This window comes from Lolium rigidum, chromosome 1, assembly GCF_022539505.1.
Source record: "Lolium rigidum isolate FL_2022 chromosome 1, APGP_CSIRO_Lrig_0.1, whole genome shotgun sequence".
NCBI lineage: Eukaryota > Viridiplantae > Streptophyta > Magnoliopsida > Poales > Poaceae > Lolium > Lolium rigidum.
The window spans coordinates 292,880,812-292,899,220 of NC_061508.1; the positions used below are offsets into that span (position 1 = coordinate 292,880,812).

General features: G+C 39.7%; 1 protein-coding gene and 1 long non-coding RNA gene across 14 annotated transcripts; one reads left to right on the forward strand and one right to left on the reverse strand.

The window, feature by feature from the left end:
• Nucleotides 1-9,898: 9,898 nt before the first annotated feature.
• Nucleotides 9,899-12,151, reverse strand: LOC124660253 (benzoate O-methyltransferase-like). The gene is made up of 4 exons (XM_047198058.1): nt 12,077-12,151; nt 11,552-11,956; nt 10,481-10,750; nt 9,899-10,264 (listed from the first exon to the last, which is right to left on the reverse strand). Exons 1-4 carry the CDS (start codon nt 12,149-12,151, stop codon nt 9,899-9,901), a joined length of 1,116 nt encoding a protein of 371 aa, XP_047054014.1.
• Nucleotides 12,152-12,823: 672 nt separating this feature from the next.
• LOC124696093 lies at nt 12,824-16,682 on the forward strand. Of its 13 annotated transcripts, none has more exons than XR_007000641.1 (7): nt 12,829-13,626; nt 13,753-13,896; nt 13,997-14,133; nt 14,228-14,318; nt 14,445-15,951; nt 16,077-16,154; nt 16,389-16,682. It is a non-coding gene; the product is annotated as an uncharacterized LOC124696093 (long non-coding RNA). The 13 variants fall into 13 exon arrangements; XR_007000642.1 differs by having other exon boundaries at nt 12,830-13,626; nt 14,445-15,759; nt 15,921-15,951; nt 16,077-16,682; XR_007000632.1 differs by having other exon boundaries at nt 12,824-13,364; nt 13,458-13,626; nt 14,445-16,682.
• The last annotated feature ends 1,727 nt before the right edge of the window (nt 16,683-18,409 follow it).

Consider the following 18,409-nt stretch of genomic DNA (forward strand, 5'->3'; position numbering starts at 1 on the left):
CTGAAAGTAGATTTCAGTAGTAACTCTATTTGTGTCGATTTTACAGGCCATCAGCGATTATGTCATTTCCGCCAAACTTAATTAACATATTGAATGAGTTGTTTTGCACGAGTTGGAAATTTAATCATGTTATGTTACAGAGAGTAAGAAATCTGTATTATTTCACTTTACTGCATGTTTAACTACTGAATGTTTAACTCCATCTCCTTGAAATCTGTAGTATTTCACCAAAGTGAACCCATAAGGTTAATTCCTTGATTGTATGCACTTTAATATATCTTCCTGTTGTGTCAGGTTAATTTTAATATCATTTGTGAAAATGGATAAGAGCTGGATGGTTGAGGATAGGCACACAGAAAAATACATTAACGGGGTAAAAGGATTTATACAGTTTGCTTTTAGCCATTCAACAAAAGGGAATACAATATTATGTCCTTGCAAAAAAATGTCTAAACTGTTCTTGGCTGGAAGCTAGTCATGTCCTAGAGCATTTAGTATGTGAAGGGTTGGCTGTTAGGCAAGCAACAAACCAACGAGACCTATATGACATGTTTGGCATGGGAGATGAGAATTCTGAGCAAGCAGATGGACCTACAGGGCATAATCTAGATCCTATTGAAACTATAAGCATTGATCTTAAAGACGATACCTAAAACTAGGACAGACATAGATGGAGTGCTTGTTTCTGCAAAAGAAAAGCCAAAGTTTGTGATGTTTACTTTCATTATTTTTTATCGGCTTCAAATTAAATATGTTTGTTCTAATATTATTGCATCTTCTTTTCAGGAAAAAGAATGGCAAGGGAAGAAGGGACAAGCGAGGAGGCTCGCACATACGATGATGTACGTGAGGAACAAGTGGCAAGAAACACTGAGAAAATGAAGAGTTTGGGGCTTGCTGTTTTTTCTAGTGAGATGAAAGCATCAAAGAAGGCTGCTGGAAAACCAAAGAAGAAGGTGATGAAAAATGTCTTGATGTTTTGCGTTTTGTTTTGTTCCTCTATGCCGAAACTTCTGTTGTCATTTTCATTTCCAGAGAGCTTTAGAAGTAGCTATTCCAGAATCAACTCGAGTGCTTAGATCTCAATCAGTTATGCATGATTCTTTTTTTTTTTTTTGCTGATAATGAACAAGAGCTAGAAGAGAATGAAGGTAACAAAAAAACAATTTTGACTCCTTAGTTCTTACTCATGTTCTTGTAAATGGAATGGCTCTTGTTGCTGCAACCAAACAATTGTTGTAACTAACTGATCCTTTACTATATGCAAGAGCTGCGTTTGGATGATCAACAGAAGAAGAAAAAGGATGGTCGGAAGCGCACTAGAATGCACACCGTCTATGACAGGGGCAACCAACCACCAGTTCCAGTGTCTTTTAATGAAAAAGGACAACCAAATGGGGACAATGCATCAGAATTTAGCAATTTCATTGCTACGCTTGTCAAAACACATATCCCTCTTGGACATGAGGACTGGAGACTTGTTCCAGTTGAAAAGAAGAATGCATTATTGACAACCTTAAGGGTATGTTGTAGTTGTTCTAGCATGTAGTTTTCTTCCTTGTTATGTAGTAGTCTAATAGTTCCAATACATCCATTTCAGAAATACTATGTTGTTGACGACAAGCTCAAGGACTATGTCATGGGAACTGCTCATAAGAAATGGCGAGATTTCAAGGCGGATTTGAAGAAGAAGTTTTTTAAGCCTGAAAAAACTGATGAGGAAATCTTAACTCTTAGGGTTGAGGACAATAGAGTAAGTTATGATGATTGTGTCTGGCTTATCAAATTTTGGAGAAGTGAAGAAGCTGAGGTAATGTTTTTATAACCTATATTACACATATTGTATTTTGGTTCAGGTTTGGATAATTTATATATTGCTTCTGTTGTCATAGAAACGAAGTGAACAAGGAAAAAAGAATCGAAGTTCTCAAAAGGTATTGCATACATCTGGAAGCAAGAGTCATGCTCGTGTTGCCGCTGAAATGGTAACTTTATGCTCCCTTTATTTCTGAACTTAGCACAATTTGTGAATGTGATGCTGACTAGGATTATTTCTATACTTGATGTAGCACAAGGAGAAAGGATCATGAGCTTATGTTTGGTCCATGGTGTAGTGGTGGTTCATCTCTCTCTCCCATGGTGTGATCTTTATGTGATCATGAGCTTTGTAATCTAGTTGAATATGTAGATGTTACTCTTGTTTATTATGCACTCTAGAGGTTACTTTAATATGAACTCCGGAGTCACTCTCCACGGTGTGATGGTGACAGTGTGCGCATCGTGTGTGATTCCTTTATGACAATGTGGAGCTTGTTTACTCCGGCTTGAGGTGTGCTTTTGCAGCCCTACACAATGAATGGTGTTTGTTATCCAAGAAGAGAGTGTTTGAGAGTAGCATTTATTTATTCAATTATGTGATCATTGTTGAGAGTGTCCACTAGTGAAAGTACGATCCCTAGGCCTTGTTTCTAAGAATTGAAACACCGTTTCCAACAAGTTCTACTACATGTTCGCTTGCTGCCATTTTTATTTCAGATTGCAATTGCTACTTATAATCATCCATACTACTTGTATTTCACTATCTCTTCGCCGAACTAGTGCACCTATACATCTGACAAGTGTATTAGGTGTGTTGGGGACACAAGAGACTTCTTGTATCTTAATTGCAGGGATGCTTGGGAGGGATATATATCTTTGACCTCTACCTCCCTGAGTTCGATAAACCTTGGGTGATTCACTTAAGAGAAACTTGCTGCTGTTCTACGAACCTCTGCTCTTGGAGGCCCAACACTGTCTACAGGAATAGAAGCGTGCGTAGACATCAGTCTTCATCGTACATGTCTTCATACTTGCCCGGTTATGTCCCAAAGCAGCAATAAGTATGGGTTCTTACTTAACAAGACTTCAAGACGTATAAGCATTCGTCAACTAGTCGTCCTTTGTACTTGAGGCACGCAGGGGACTTAGAGGACGCAAGAGGAACGTCATTGGCAACATGGTGGGGTTAAGCGGCAGCACGCAAGCTGTAAAAACCTATAGAGACACTCTGCAACATCTGTCTATCAGAGAAGGTGAGAGAGCGCACAAGCTAACAGTTCTATACTCTGCAAACATAACCCGACCGATGTCTTCCCCCCTTCGCAAAGGAAGTACTTACAAAGGCACTCACACGGTGGACAAGTTTTATTAAGTATTGGTTGTAGTAATGCTATATTACTACGCAAGTTATTAACAAATTATTATCAACAAGATAGCGGTGTAAGTTGTTCTATGATCAAGCCATACAATTTCAAGTCGTCCATAACCGCGGACATGGCTTATCGATAAGATGTACACCCTGCAGGGGTTGCCCAAATGTAACCATACGCATGCTCGAACCCACTTACTGCAGTTGGAGTCTCACAACAAGACCGTTCCCAATGCAAGAGAATGTTTAATGGGAGCCACCCAACTAAGCTACCCGTGACGAAGTTCGGCCGTACTCCGATACGGACCCATAGGTTTGCGACATAGTCCAGGCGGGCACTAACGACCAGGCACAAGATAATTCTATCCGCGATATGAGTACAATACAAAAATATAAACACCCGAAGACAACAAGAAGTAAATCGTGCATATCGTGCATATGAGCAAATAAAACCAAGGTTGTGGCTCCCAATAAACAGACTCGAGGAAAGGTAGTGGGTGGTGGGGGTCCCACTCCCCCACGTACGGGTAGAGCATATATTCTCGGAATATATAATAAGAACTCGGGTCCTAGGGGACATTAGCGAGTCAAAGTTTCAATGCTTTCGCAAAGGGGCTCACAGATGCAACTGCTTACAATTTTAGTTGTTAACATTAAGTGAAGCATGAGTATCTCCAACAAATATATCCATAAACCATATGTCATGATTCCCCAATGTATAACCCGATAAGATAACTATGGCGAAATGAGATATAACGGCACTAGCATGCACTACGACTCGCAAGGCAGGCCAGATAACCAAACAACAGCTGTAGGAGGGTGGTGGAGGCAATATGGGCTTCTTGAGGTAACAAGTGGATAGGACACGTGACAAGAACGCAACTCAAGGCTAGCATAAGAGAGAAGGAAAAATAAAATAGGTGAGCGACTCCTGCAGAGACAGGAGTTTAGGAAATGCTTGCCTGTTAAAGATTGCCGTGGAACATCCCGGAGGACTTGTCATATCTCGAAATACCACTTCACGATCCTATCCGGAAAGAAGCAAATGCTGGAACACACAACGTATGCAATCTTACTACTACGAAAGAAGGATCGGCATGATCAAGATATGCATGCATGGCATGGCAACGATGGTGCAATGCAACTTATCCATATTAATCAGAGTCAGAACCTCGGGAAAACAAATTAATGTTGGACTTGCATTTTCTACCGACAAAGTTAAGTGTTGATTAGCGTGGCACATCATGGCAGGGGTGAGCTACTTCAATATTAAACGGAGCGGGGAAACCTTAGTCGGTGTCCAAAATACTCCGCATATATGTTAGGTGAACATGCACAAACTATCACGTCGCGACATGATGCGAGATTCAAACAGATATATGGATGGCATATTCATGATCCTTGCTTTTTTCTGATCAACTTTCATATATAAAACATTTTATTTCGAGTTACCAATTAAAAGATACTAACATAATAGTTTTATTACCATTTTAAATTACAAAACATGTTTTATTTAAATAGGTAAGGACCCGAAAACAAAACTGTTGCCAGGGAGGGACCCCTGGTTTATTCAAAAAAGGTACAAGGGGTTTTCTTATAACTGAATAGAACCAGGGATAGCGGGTTGAGGAAATAAAACTTGCAGGGGCCTCTTTGCAAATAGGAGTTGGATCTGGATCTGGGAGACTTTTCTTACCGAGGGGATGCCAGCCAGAGTGTCTGATGAGTGGGGCCAAGGCGATGACATGGCTGCCAACGTGGCCAACCTTGTCTGTGCACAGACGAACCAGAAGGCAGGAGGGGGCGCGGAAGATGCGGAAGCTGATGGAGAGTCGTTTGGTGGTGGTGTGGTTCCAGGGGTGAGGGGTCGCCGGAGAACCGTCATCGACGATGTCCTGCGGCGGAGGAGGCAGGTCAGCGCGAACCGGTTGAAGCAGAGGCCGAGGGGGAAGGAACGGGGGACTGGGAGGTGCACGTTCTCACCGGGAGCGTGTGGAGACGGTCGGAGAGGGCGGGGTAAGGCAGACGGCGTCGCCATGGTAGACGAGAAGCTCGGGGACGGAGGCAGGGAAGACGACTGTGGCGAGGATTGGGAGCGCCCCCGGCTCGATTTCTTGCACCGGTAGATGGACGAGAGCGAGGCGGTGCTGGAGGTGTGCTCGGCTTCGCGTGGGGTTGCGAGAGATGACGACACAGTCGCGGATTCTGTGGTGGTGGCCATGGCGTTGTAGGGGTTTTGTCCCTCTGTTTCTTGTCGTGGAGAGCAGGAAAGAAAAGAGGGAGGGGCAGGTGAGATTGGTGGTGGCGTTGGGAAGAAAGGGCTTACACGAGGCGCGTGAGGGGCGGCTTTAACCAGCAGGCGAGGGAGGAGGACCACGCGGGAGGACAGCGTCGCTGTCGTGCTCCTCTGACAACCGGCGAAAGAGAAGGAGAGGATGGCGTGAAGGGGTATGGGCTGAGGTGGGTTGGGCCACCGCTGGGCCAGGGAGTGACGGGCTGGGCTAGGTCTCCGGTGGAAGAAAAAGAGAGGAGGGATAAGAGGGTTAGGTTAGCTGTTAGCGTTTTGTTCCCTAAAAAAATCTTTTAGCGTTTTGAAAATTCTTTTCTTTCCCTTTTGATTTAAAACATGTTTGAGAAACTATTTGGAAAACAACCAAAATTAAAAATTTATTTTAAATTGAAACATTAGGAAATAGTTTTATTGGTTTGGTATATTTGAAAGTTAGGGTTTTGTTAAAAGAAAAGACAAGGGGTTTAATAAATAAACCTTATGAGAGGGAAAATCAAAATAATTAGGATTTATAAAATAATTGTATTTTGTTACAACCATAGATGATATGATACATGATGCCATAATGATGCATAAAAGAAAGAACAAACAATTCTAATAGAGGTACTATCCTGGGCCGTTACACATAGTTATTGTCAGGTTGTATATATGTGGCTTCTTTCCTCCAAGGAGTGGCAGGGCTGCGTGTTAGCTTTACTTTTCTGGAAAACCCGTTCAATTTTATATGTTTATGCATTGGTCCTTGCCATCAAGATTACCTGACTCCACATGATTTTGCGACGGACTCCGCCACTGCCTCGAAGGCTCCAATGTCGTTGCACCTCTACCTGGCAACACCACGCCCTTGCTTGTCGTATGATTTTATCGCCATGAGAGCATAAGAGCGAGAATGACCAATTGAATATTTTTTTAATAAAATCCACTTATAACAATGAGTCGCATATGTAGAGAATTTATGATTAGCTTAATGGATATGGATCATTTAACATGAAAATCTTAATATAGAACGAGACGTGGAGATAACAAAAATACACATCATAGCTTCTATATATAATGTCTAGCTGTGCAAATGCTCAGGTCACCCTGCTAATTTGTCAACTTATCATACAAACGCTCCTTAAAGACGACATCGAAACTGTCAAGCTGGAGAACATACAGATGTTTTAACAATAGTGATAGTTATTATTAGTTGTATTATGGCAATGTAATACAGTAGAAGGGGAAATTGAATAAGACAAGGCTTGTAGGCATTAGCTGAATTCTGTAAAGAAACATTGTTTTGACATCCTCTACATTCTGCAATGTAATTTTGAAGATCCATCGTCTACTTACAAGGGTTATCTATAACCTTATTAGAATTGATTATCTATGGTTCACCCTCAAGTTCTTGTATATGGGTATGGGTGCCAATGAGAAGTGATTTATCATAGAAGTGTTGACTGTGTTGAAATGAGTACATATGTAACACATAGTGATGCATTCATAGGTGCCACCCTACATGCAGACTACCATAAGTATTGTCATTCTTTCTGTACGTAGTGGTATCATACTGAGCCAATGGGACCCCTAAGAGTTTTATGAACCTGCTTACTTTACCCTGATCGAGCGTTAAGTTACACTATAAACAATGGATGGCTATTCAGGTCAATTACTTGTGCTTTCAACTACTTGAGAGATCAAATTCACTGCTTAGTGGACCATCCAACAATTATCGAATAGTCATATTCTTCGATTATCTACTTATCAAGTTTTATTATTTGGCTAATTCGGAGTTACCTTAGTGTGATCATTTTGTTGCTTAGATATTTACTTTATATAATTACCAGCTGAATTATGAACTATAGGTTGTGTCACTATTTATGCGATTCATATTAATGGTGTTCATTGAATATTTCTAAACTGCCCATCGTGGATGTCTGTGTAACAAAGGAGGTGATGTCCGAGTTTACATTTTTCGCTATATTTGTGTAATTTTAGACAGTGTGGTAGCATCATTAGGTTTGGTAGAAACCTGGGGTGTTACAATCATTTTAATTATCCATATCATAACAATAGTTCACATTAAAATCAAAATATGGTAGAGAAACAAGAGACATGCTAGAAGTTACTAGAAATGTAAAACATTTGATAATCAACTTAGTGAATCGTCTTTTTATCAGTACCAACATATCATCATAACTGTGTTTTGACAAATCACAAATCAATATAATTTCATAGTTGTAGTTAAGAAAATCACAGCTAATAGATCATCATGACAATACATGAACAGTAGATCCGTCCAAAGTGTAGCGAGTTTAAGAATTTTTAATAACATATCATAAACTTATCACATTTAAAAAGATTACATGAGTTTACTTAAACATCATATATAAATACCATCTGATGATTGGACTGTTTTTGAAAGAGTAAAGCTATAAAAGCAATTTATCAACTCTTTTTTCATAGAACATAGATGATGGGATGTTGGTAATTGAGCATGTTCTTTCTTAAGGAGAGATATGCTACCAATACGAAAAAACTAGGTTGTTGCCAAGATATGTCACAACTAATATTTCCATCAAAAAATTAATTTATTTGATATGACATGTTACTAAAATTTATAATAATGTAGAAATGATAACGACTGATTAACTATGTCATCCATACTTGCGGAGTCATGTTAAATTACATGCCAACAACAAGAACGAGAGCATAGTATGGTTGGACTAAAAAGTATAGTTAGTGGAGAGAGAATTTAAACATAGTTAAACATAATATTACATTATTTGGAAGATAACCGTCTAAGTAGCCAAATATCTATAACCATGGTTAATGACACATAATATATTATTTTAACATTACAAAGAAAGTAAGAACACCAAATTTTGATTTAAAAGGTACCTTTTTTTAGTAACATGTTCATGTACCAATTACAGGTCAAGGTACTATACTATAGACTTTGTGTGTAACATATCATATATTTCATACCAACATGAGAATGTTATGTATTTTCCAAAAAAAAGGAACAAGGGATATATAGACCCGTCGACCTGTATATTGACATGGGTAAATTCATTTCTATTTTAGTTTACGAGGTAAAGTTAATTATATTTTTTTAGAAATGTCTAAACATCGTATATATTGTCGATGATCAAGTAAAGGTTAACTATTTAGTAAATTGAATTTTAATCTTGCGTACCGATTTAATATCAAGGTAGCTACCTCTCTGAATGAACTGAATTGCATGTACCATTTTAATATTATGGACAAATGATGGTAACTACTCCTTTATGGAAAAATGAGACATGATTAATGATAATTCCTACAGGATTATTATTTCCTATCGCATAACGTGAATGTCCATAAAGCTATAAATTTTGTGCGGGACGGCCAGGCCCGACCTACCCATCAATCCGGTTTATTTGAGACAGCCCAAATAGTTTCTTTTTACCTAATAATAGAGATATAACATCATAAAAAAAATAGAAATATAACACACACAGGACAAGCGTTGTCGCGGCGAGCATCTGGAAAATACAACTTATACAGCCCCGCAGAATCTGGGATGCGTCGCTCATGCACATGTGCATGCATGTGTCGTGCGTTTCCCTTAGTTTGTGCTCGCTTTATCAAGCTGGTGGAGGAATCAATACTTATCTTCCATGCCTTAATGATCGTCCAATACTTATGCACATGTGATGCTCCAAATTATTAAGGTTTATCTAGTTACGTACGCGCTGGCTCGCATACTCTATGTTGACTGGGATTATTGGAATATATAAATCTCACTACGACTAGCCACAGTGAGAGTATCATAGGTAGTATCATGCATGCCATGTAGACAAAAATCTTATGTGGCATATCAATAAATAAGGAGAGAGATGGGACTAGTATCATAGATAGATACCGTATCATAGCACGTAAAACTAGAAATTTTAGTGGTAAACACATCATGTACACATATTTGCATTGAGATTCTACAAAATATTAAATATGATAGAACTATGATAATAATTCATGATACTATGCATTGTAGGCATTGTATCATAAACTAGTATCATATACATGATACTAGTATATGATACTTTCCATTGTGACTAGTCTACTACTCCTAGGGAACTAATGGCGCTAGAACTCACTAGGAGTAGTTGTGGAAACACTAGCAATTTATTGAAGCAACGTAGTATATGAATGAACGACATCGCCTTATGTGCGCTTGTGTAATTGGCTAGTCTTTAAATGTGAGAGCATATAAGGGATATTCAAATGTGATAATTTACTTACTAATTATAGAATTTTCATGGTTTTATTCAGATATAGACTATAAGAGACTCAATATTACAGGCGAGAGCATACAAGAGATATTCAGACACTTTAGACACACCAGCGACAACTTATAGTCTGCATTTATCATCAGATCAACTGAACTATTTTCTACTAATTCAACGCATGGCCTTCTTCAATGACACCATGATGATGTGATACTTTGCCTTGGCTTTCTCCAGATGCTTTGCAACAGTGGATGCATACACCATGAATAGCTCCTCGATAATATCTTCACCGAAGTGGTCTACAATGAGTGGCTCTAACACGGCCCTGATGCAATTGGCAACATTTGCCCCGCTGCTGGCACAATCAAGTACAATGTCACCTTCCGAGTCATCACGAGGATCCCAATTCGATTCGAAGAGTTTAAAGTTCTCAACATCGAAGAGACCATTCTTGTTGATCAACGCCTTCACCTCTTTCATCGATGGGGCGTAGTATGGCAAATTGAATGAGTCCAACTTCTCCTTCTTCACACGCCCCTATGTGTACCATTACAACAATAATATACTTCAGATAGGATATGGTAACCAAGAAATAGACATCTATTTGTGAATTGTTGTTCTTATTTTATTATTGAAATCTGTTTTGATTATTACTGGAAAGTAATAAATCTATCATGCGTTCCTTTAGTAACAAAGGTATAGTAGTTCCTGGAAAGAAATAAACATGTGTTGTGGTAATATATGTGGGTGTACCTTTTGTACCAGAGACTGGAGAGATTTGGCTACCAATTCAAACAGGGTGCTAACGTCCCCATGCATCAACATCTCTTTACTCTTTCGACCAAGAAGTGTTAGCAACATTCTGCCTCCACTCACAAGCTCACTGGAGCGCAATTTTAGGAACAACTCAAAGTCCTTTTGGAATTGTTCTTGGAACAGCTTGATCACAATCGGCGGAGTAGTCTTTCCAATGTAGATGTTGCCTTCATTCAAGTGAGCGCAGCTTGAGATCTCCTCCGGGACCTAGGAAGTAATTATCATAGAGGAAACATGGTTTATACAAAAAGGCTTATCGTCATATAAAGGCCTTGTAAATCTTCAAATCACAGTACTACTTTGTTACAGTCAAAGCCGACATCTAGTAGTCAATTGAATGGTCTTGTGAAGCGTTTCAAAAGGATTGGTTCATTTTCGTCAGGACAAAAAGATGGATCTGATACTGGTAGCTTATTTTTTGTGCGACATTCTTGCATTTCACCCTCCGGCTTATATTTGTAGATAATATGTGTATACATATTTGCAGGTTAAAATGTTATAAAGATATGTATATTTTTTCATAGCAAACAAGTAATTACTGAAAGCATAGTGAATTCATGCTGACCATTTTAGATCAGATTGTATTCGATAAAAATGTGTTCATATAATGGAACAACATACACTATTTGTTTTAAAATTAATTAGCATTGTCAGAGAACTTACTTTCCACATCTTCTACTACCATTTTGCAATTAATATGCCACCCAAAATTTCAATCAGGCGTCACTTTTTAGCATTTAGTTTGCATCCTATGCAGACAATTTTATAGTTTTTGCTAGGCTTTACAGATCCGTGATCCAACACACCCAGCATATGGACTAAATCTCTGATTCTATTCAATACCTACCATGATTTCTTCAATCATATACAAGACGCCCTATTCTAATAAAAAAGCTTGTGTTCGCGAATCCAAAAAACGTTGTGTCAAACTGTTAATTAACATATGGACATGAACTATTCTTATCACGTTAAGATGCAGGGAAATCCATATATGCACGATACATGTACCTTGGAACGCCACATGAGGGAGTAGGATGAGTGGAAGAGATGAACGCTCTGGCGAGGGAAAAGCTTCCCGTAGTAGGATCCCGGCAGCCCTGCGACATAGTATGGTGGTGCCTCTTTGCCGCCGGGGTTCTCAAAGTGCTCGATTGAGCGGAAGACGAGGTTGAAGTCGTTCCCTGGAAGGTCATTCAGGAAGAACTGTACCTCCACGTCACGTGCACGTTTTTCTGCTTTCTGAGTATAGGCACAGATCGCGCCGATCACCTCCGAGACGACGAGCAGAGTGTTGGGACCAGATGAGCAGCCGAGGTCGGCGACGACCATGGTGCTCCGGCGGGTGGAGAGCGACGTGTACACCTCTTCTATGGCCTTCCTCAGCACTGGCCTTGTCTCCAAAATAGCCTTCTCCTGCATGGAACAACAGTAGATTTAGAGCTCAATGCTAGCTAGTTGACACTTGAAGGTGTGATCAATTATATACATACATATACATGAAACAACAGTAAAACAGTGTCGTTGGGTACAAACTTGGAGCCTGGAGTTGACGGCGTAGCTGTTCTCCCCGTTGCCAGTGGCCATGCGAACGCCGCTTGTTGCATCCATAGCTAGCTAGTGTTCACAAGTGATGATTGGCTTCACAAGGTGGAATGGGTAGACCACAACGGCTGTATCATTTATAGGGTGCCAATGACGACTCATCCCATTATTTTTCCCACCCTGTTGGGTTCCTGCAATGTGTATTTAACTTGACTTGCCACTTTGACTGCCGATGCAATGAACTTGGGAGAGTCCAAGCACAATGACAAAAGTACAATTGCGTGTTCACATTAGTTAGGGAAGCATCGGAAAGTATCATTTGCTCTCTCGTCGTTCAAAAAAATTTAAAATCATGGTTTACAAGTTTTAAAAAAATCTGAAAATAATTCTGCACATAGTTAGTGTTGTATCCCACAAGCATGTAAAATCGTGACTTGAAATTCTTTGTATTGTGGGCTACACAAAAATGACAAATCTAATAAAATTTGGGGATTTGAAACATACTTCTACAGATCTACATTTTTGTTATTTTTTTACAGCTCATAATACAAAGTATTTGGAATTGATATTTTACAAGTTTGTGGGATAATTCATGAACTACATCCGAATATTTTTTTTTATTTTTTTTAAGACTCACAGATATGGTTTTGAATTTTTTGAACTAACCAGGAGCACTGGAGCTTGGGAGCACGAAATCTGCGTTCGGGAAGCATTGAGAACAAGCAAGTGCGTGGGTGTTTGCCCTATGCCAGGGCGCTCCACGGTACCACCAGGCGCTCGCTCGCTCGTGGCTCCGTTCGATCTGGGAACGAGCCCCGCTTCAATCTCAACCGTCGGAGCATGAAACAGAACCCACCCACGGCGGTAAACCCTAGCCGCCCGCACTGCCTAGCTGGTGACCCGCCCCATCTGGATCCTCCTCCTCTCCGCCGCCCATCCACCTCCTCCTCTCTGCCTCGTCCTCGCTGCGTCACCGCGTCGTGCCCCCATGAACCGGACCGAGTGGATGTAGCGCCTCCCTTCCTCGCCGGCGCTCAGTCCGCAGACGTGACGCGGAGATGAGAGGATGAACTTCAGCGAGCAAGGGAGAAGAGGAGGTCGAACCACCCCAATCCTCTTTTCCGCCCAGCGGAGGTCGCAAAGCTCCCTCTTCTCGTTGGCGACTACAACGACAGAGGCTGCTGCGTCACCGCGGGAGACGAGGGCTGCGACGGTCGCCTGATGGGCGAGATTCCTCCTCCACCAGCGAGTCGACGACGAAGCAGAGTGATGCGATTGGGTATCTACATCTCCCTCTCCTCGCCCCTCTCTCTCCTCTGGTTTAATGGCAGTGTAGTTTCTGCAATCCTACTCATCCCTGCTACTGTTGTAGAGTTTTTGTTTTGCTGCCCGGTTAGTCTAAAAATTGGTACCCAAACCTACTTTTGGTGGTCTCCTCGCGGGGGTTGGCTCTAGAAGCACACGTCTTGAAGATGATCCTTGGGGAGATTGAGAGCTCCAGTTCAGCGCTGTCATCGTCCAGCTGTTAATCCAACAGGCAGGTTATGTTCGATCCCTCTGTTTGTGAATTCTGTTTTTCCTAATGGAGTTCATGTCCTGTGTACTGGAGTTATTATTCTTTAAAAATCCAGCAAACATCATGGTGATATTTGAGATGTTAATTTCAGATTTTGGGAAGCAAGGTAATATATACCTGGGATTGTCAGCTCTCTCTGCTGCGTTTTGATGATGGACTTTAAACTGATGATGGTGTTGGTGTAGATCGTCTTGGCATTCACGGGAAGAAAGTTTGGATGCACGAGAGCCAAGAGGTAAAATGGTGCATGAGCTTCTTTAAACATCCTACATCGGAATGTAAAGTGAATGTATACATGCCATTGTTGAAACAATGATGTGTGTTGTGCTATGTAGATCTCGGCCGTGCCTCGTGGTATAGGATGGTGGTGTTGCTGGTGAATGGTCACACGATGGATGATGCCAAGCTGGTGCACTAGGACAAGGTCGGCCTTCCCGATGGCATTACTATCAAGGCCATGGACATCTGGATGGTACGTCTACCTTTCCTGACATTCTAGGATTGCCCGACATGGATGATTGATCTTGACTGTTTTATTATGTTGTCGTCGTTTTTGTTTGTTGCAGCACAAGGCACTGGACACCAATTTCACGGATAATATATTTTTCATTGTCAAGGCAAAAACGAATTATCTCTTATTTGAGACACACTTTTATGGTATAGGTTTCTTTAATGCTTATAACCTATTTTGTTGGAGCAAGAAAAATGTCTATATTTGTGGATATTGTATTGTATTGTTTTGACGGTAGTTAAATACTGAAAATATATCGCTATATCTAACAGGGTTATTAGTCTGCTGGTCTAGGGAGACTTTTGTTGAGCATTTCGTGTCTACACTTGGCACACACACTGCACTCAATTCTATTGGCTTCTTGAAGGGCAACCTTTTGGTGAGTCAATTTTTGCTTGAGATTCTAGAATCCATGTCAAATCTCAGGTAACAAATTGGAATCTTTAATGTAGGTTTTGGTAGGATATCTTTTCTTCGGTTTGGTTATCAATTTTATTCCAGAGCCAACCTTTGTGCCAGCCACTGATACAAGCAAGAATGAAGTTGGAATGAACAATCTTCGGGGATAAGTACAACATCATAATTGTTTGTTTTCTTATTAAAATATGATGATTGGGTAGAATTTAGTTTGTTTATGTGGAAAGCAGACTCATGATAATGATTTGGGGTAAATATATGAACATATGATGAAAAAGCATCACCGGAAAGTGTTATTCAGGGATATCATCATAGATTTTGGTAAGAAACTAAGAATGTGTTTAAATCAATAAGCTCGCCTGTTTATTAGGCCTGCACTTGTCAAACTTTATTTTAGGTGACATTATTATTTGAACTATTTCATGCCACATGATATTCCATAATAAAATTCTGTGAAGTTTTGCTTCCTTGAAGCTATAATCATTTGACTAAATACTTACTCTGAGCTGCAGGAATCAGTTTGCACAATTTTTGTGAGGCAATTGTAGTATTTCATGGATCTGTGAAGCTAATACCTTTGTGTATTTATGTTAATATAATATTATAATTAATCTTCTAAAGATGGTTTAGGACTTAGGACTGCACCTTGCATTTGTTCTAATAGAGAAGTTACCGGGGACTACCTTGGATGTTTCGATTTTCGAAGAGCTAATTTACCATATCGGACTTCAAATCTTGCAAGGCGTTCGCGTGGGAGTTAACTTGGGTTTTGCTATTGCCTTATATAGCATACCCGAGGTGCATAAATAAACCCACCAACCTTTCTGGTTAGGTAACCTGAATATTCATATCTGAAGGCGCGTCTTGCATCCTTGCCACTTTGAATATCCCTTGCATTGTTTTTACTAATAAGATTCAGCTGCCTTTATTATTTGATGGTATAATCCACCAACGAAAAAGGGCCACAGTTACCTGAGCAGGCTTATATGCCATTAACCTTTGAGATTTTTGATACTCGCGTCGTCTTCTTCATGCAGGCTCTCCATTGTCCGTAGGTTATTTGTACAGGACAAGCCCATCTTAGCATGAAAGAGAGGGGGATATGGATAGAAGGAGGGGAGGCATGAGCATGAGGAGAGGAGGTCACACCACTCTGCAGCTATATGCAAAGTCTGATGTTTCAGTTCCCTGTGTGATAATTTCAGTACCATCTTTATTGTGTATACCAGTATTGATTTCTTTATTATTATCTTTGCCATTTACTGAAATTTCAAACTACATACTGGAATAAATTGTGCAAGCATTAAATGAAGAACCATTTTTTCCTGTAGTGTTTGCATAGAGGTTCGTTGTTTGCCCAAGGTAATTGAGCTTTCTTCAACGCTGGATATCAGTTTCAGTTATAAAGACATGTTCCTGCTCTGAGCAATGGCAAAGGTTTTTATGTTGCACTAGATTTTAATGCATCTGTTATGTAATCTCTTAAGATAAAGGAATCTTCCTTCAGCTGATGTTTGCTCTTCTCAGTGGCCTACACGTGGCTGAATTTACTCTACGTACTATTTGTGAGTTGCTGGTAGCTCTATTATATTGCAGCTTTTATGTCTTATTTGTTAGTCAATCCATCTATTACAAAATTTCTTACACCCCTTTTCCCAACAAGTATGCATGCCCACCTCTGCTATAACTGTCGCATTATGTTATTCTTGTCACTTACATTTTGTCCTTATGTTAAATAGTTGTAGTGTACATAGGGTGTCTGATACCTTATTTCAATATTGAAATCCACTTTTTGTCAGGTGCTTTTTCTTTGCCTCCTTGGGAGCAGGACGTTTCCTTTCTCCTGCTTGCTTTCTCCACCACCATGACGGGATGGTTCCTCGTGAGCACCTACTGCTGCAAGGGGAGTTGTAACTGATTAATGCTTGTGTGTGTTCCTTGTACATCTTTCTATGATAGTGTTCTTTCTTATTGTTTTGCTTAAACTGGGTAGCAAACTCAGACTCTTTGCAATGCCAATTTAAGTTTTGCAGTATGTATTGCACTGATTTAATTGTGTTGTGGCAAAAGGAAAGTGGTCCTTCGAGATTTGATGTGATTGTAGGAAAAATCAAGCCCACATACATCCATACTATCAATGCTCGTTTTCAGGACAACAAATTATAGTGCACCTGTGTACAAAAGATATGATTTCACATTGTGCTCGGTTCCAGTGACAAAAGTACAATTGCGGGTTCACATCAGTCAGGGAAGCATGCTTTACAATGACTGGACAAAAGATACGATTTCATATTGTGCTTGGTTCCGGTGATATCCCTCATATTGTCTTTGTGTATCTGAACAGCTAATTTCTAGATTATAGTTTTTCAATAAAGAATATTTTATTACTTAAAATATTTAAGCATTATACGGCCTCTACACGGCCGCATAGAACCAAGAGTCCAAAAGAGAAGAAAAAGGAAAAAAACAAAGTAAAAAATTAGCACACTACACGAAATCCACAAGGGAATTGCATAGTCACCTAAGGTGATTGATGTCCAATCCGTAGATTATATGATGTCATCTATGTTGGATAAAATTATTTCTGTACATGTCCTTCAATTGTATAGACACTTTCATGAATAAACCACGATTCTCCACACGTTGTAGAGATGATCATGAATAAAGAAAAATTATGCACCGGTAGATAACATGCATGAGAGATGAATTTTTATCATTAAAAACCTTGTTATATCTACATAGCTATAGAGACCAAATAACGGTAACCACTCTCACCTTAATAAGTATCTTAAACCTATGATCCTTACAATTCAGCCAATTGGAAAAAATATTTGCAATGATGCGTGACGGTTATATGGTAGAGCCTACTTGAATGACTGACCACATAGATCTAGCAAATTTTGAACTAGAAAAAAAATTTAATAGTCCCGTCATGATGATAATATAAACATTTTTTTACTTCGGTGCAACATGTGTTTTACATGGTAGTCTTTTGTGAGTATAAACCCACTGCGAAGATAGCATCAAAAAACTGTAGTCTTCACCAGAATCTTCCTTTTCTAAAAGAAAAATACTGCAACTATATTTCTGTAATTTTTCATAAAGAAAATAAACATAGTTTGAAATGGAAAAATGAAAGGCAGTAAATCTCTAAGAAGTAACATTGAAAGCACTAGATTTGTTTTTTTAGCAGACCACCAATCTTATCTTTTTCTGACGAAACTGTACATCTGCACATGGAAAATGTGGACTCTTTAACATGTTTATTGCTTTCAGATTTTGTTTGGCAATTATAATAGCTTTTTTTTTTCACCACAGGACCAAATGCTCCCTGGTCCTACTTTAAATTACGCAACATCCTGTACTACTATCTACTGCAGAGTATTAGTTGTCTGGTGTATCATTCAAGTATTTTCACTTGCTACATTTTCTGTCAGATGGTTGTAATTATACCACAAGAGGTTTGTGTGCACACAGATGCAAGATACACGCGCGCATCTTTCTGAACATACCCTTGGAAATACATGTTAGTTCCTCATCTGCTTCGTTATATATGTTCCCTGTCGATTGTGCACAAATTAAACGTGGTTTAGTTCATCAATTCCTGCAATATACGCAGCACATACAGAGGACAAATGTTGAGCGGCGAAGCATCTGCAAATTTAACAACGGGGAATCTGGAATATTGAGCATGTGTCCTGCGTTTCCACCATGTATTGTTTATCAGATATAAACTATCTCTCATACACGACTCAGCGATCGACTATGCCTCGGACTAATTAAGGTTGATTCTACGCGCCCTATGCATGACTGTGCGCTG

Coding starts and splice junctions, on each gene's coding strand:
- LOC124660253 (XM_047198058.1), bottom strand. CDS start 12,151: ATGGATGCAACAAGCGGCGTTCGCATGGCCACTGGCAACGGGGAGAAC. Junction 10,751..11,551: donor CCCTCATGTGGCGTTCCAAG/GTACATGTATCG, acceptor ATTACTTCCTAG/GTCCCGGAGGAGATCTCAAG. Junction 10,265..10,480: donor TCCAGTCTCTGGTACAAAAG/GTACACCCACAT, acceptor TGGTACACATAG/GGGCGTGTGAAGAAGGAGAA.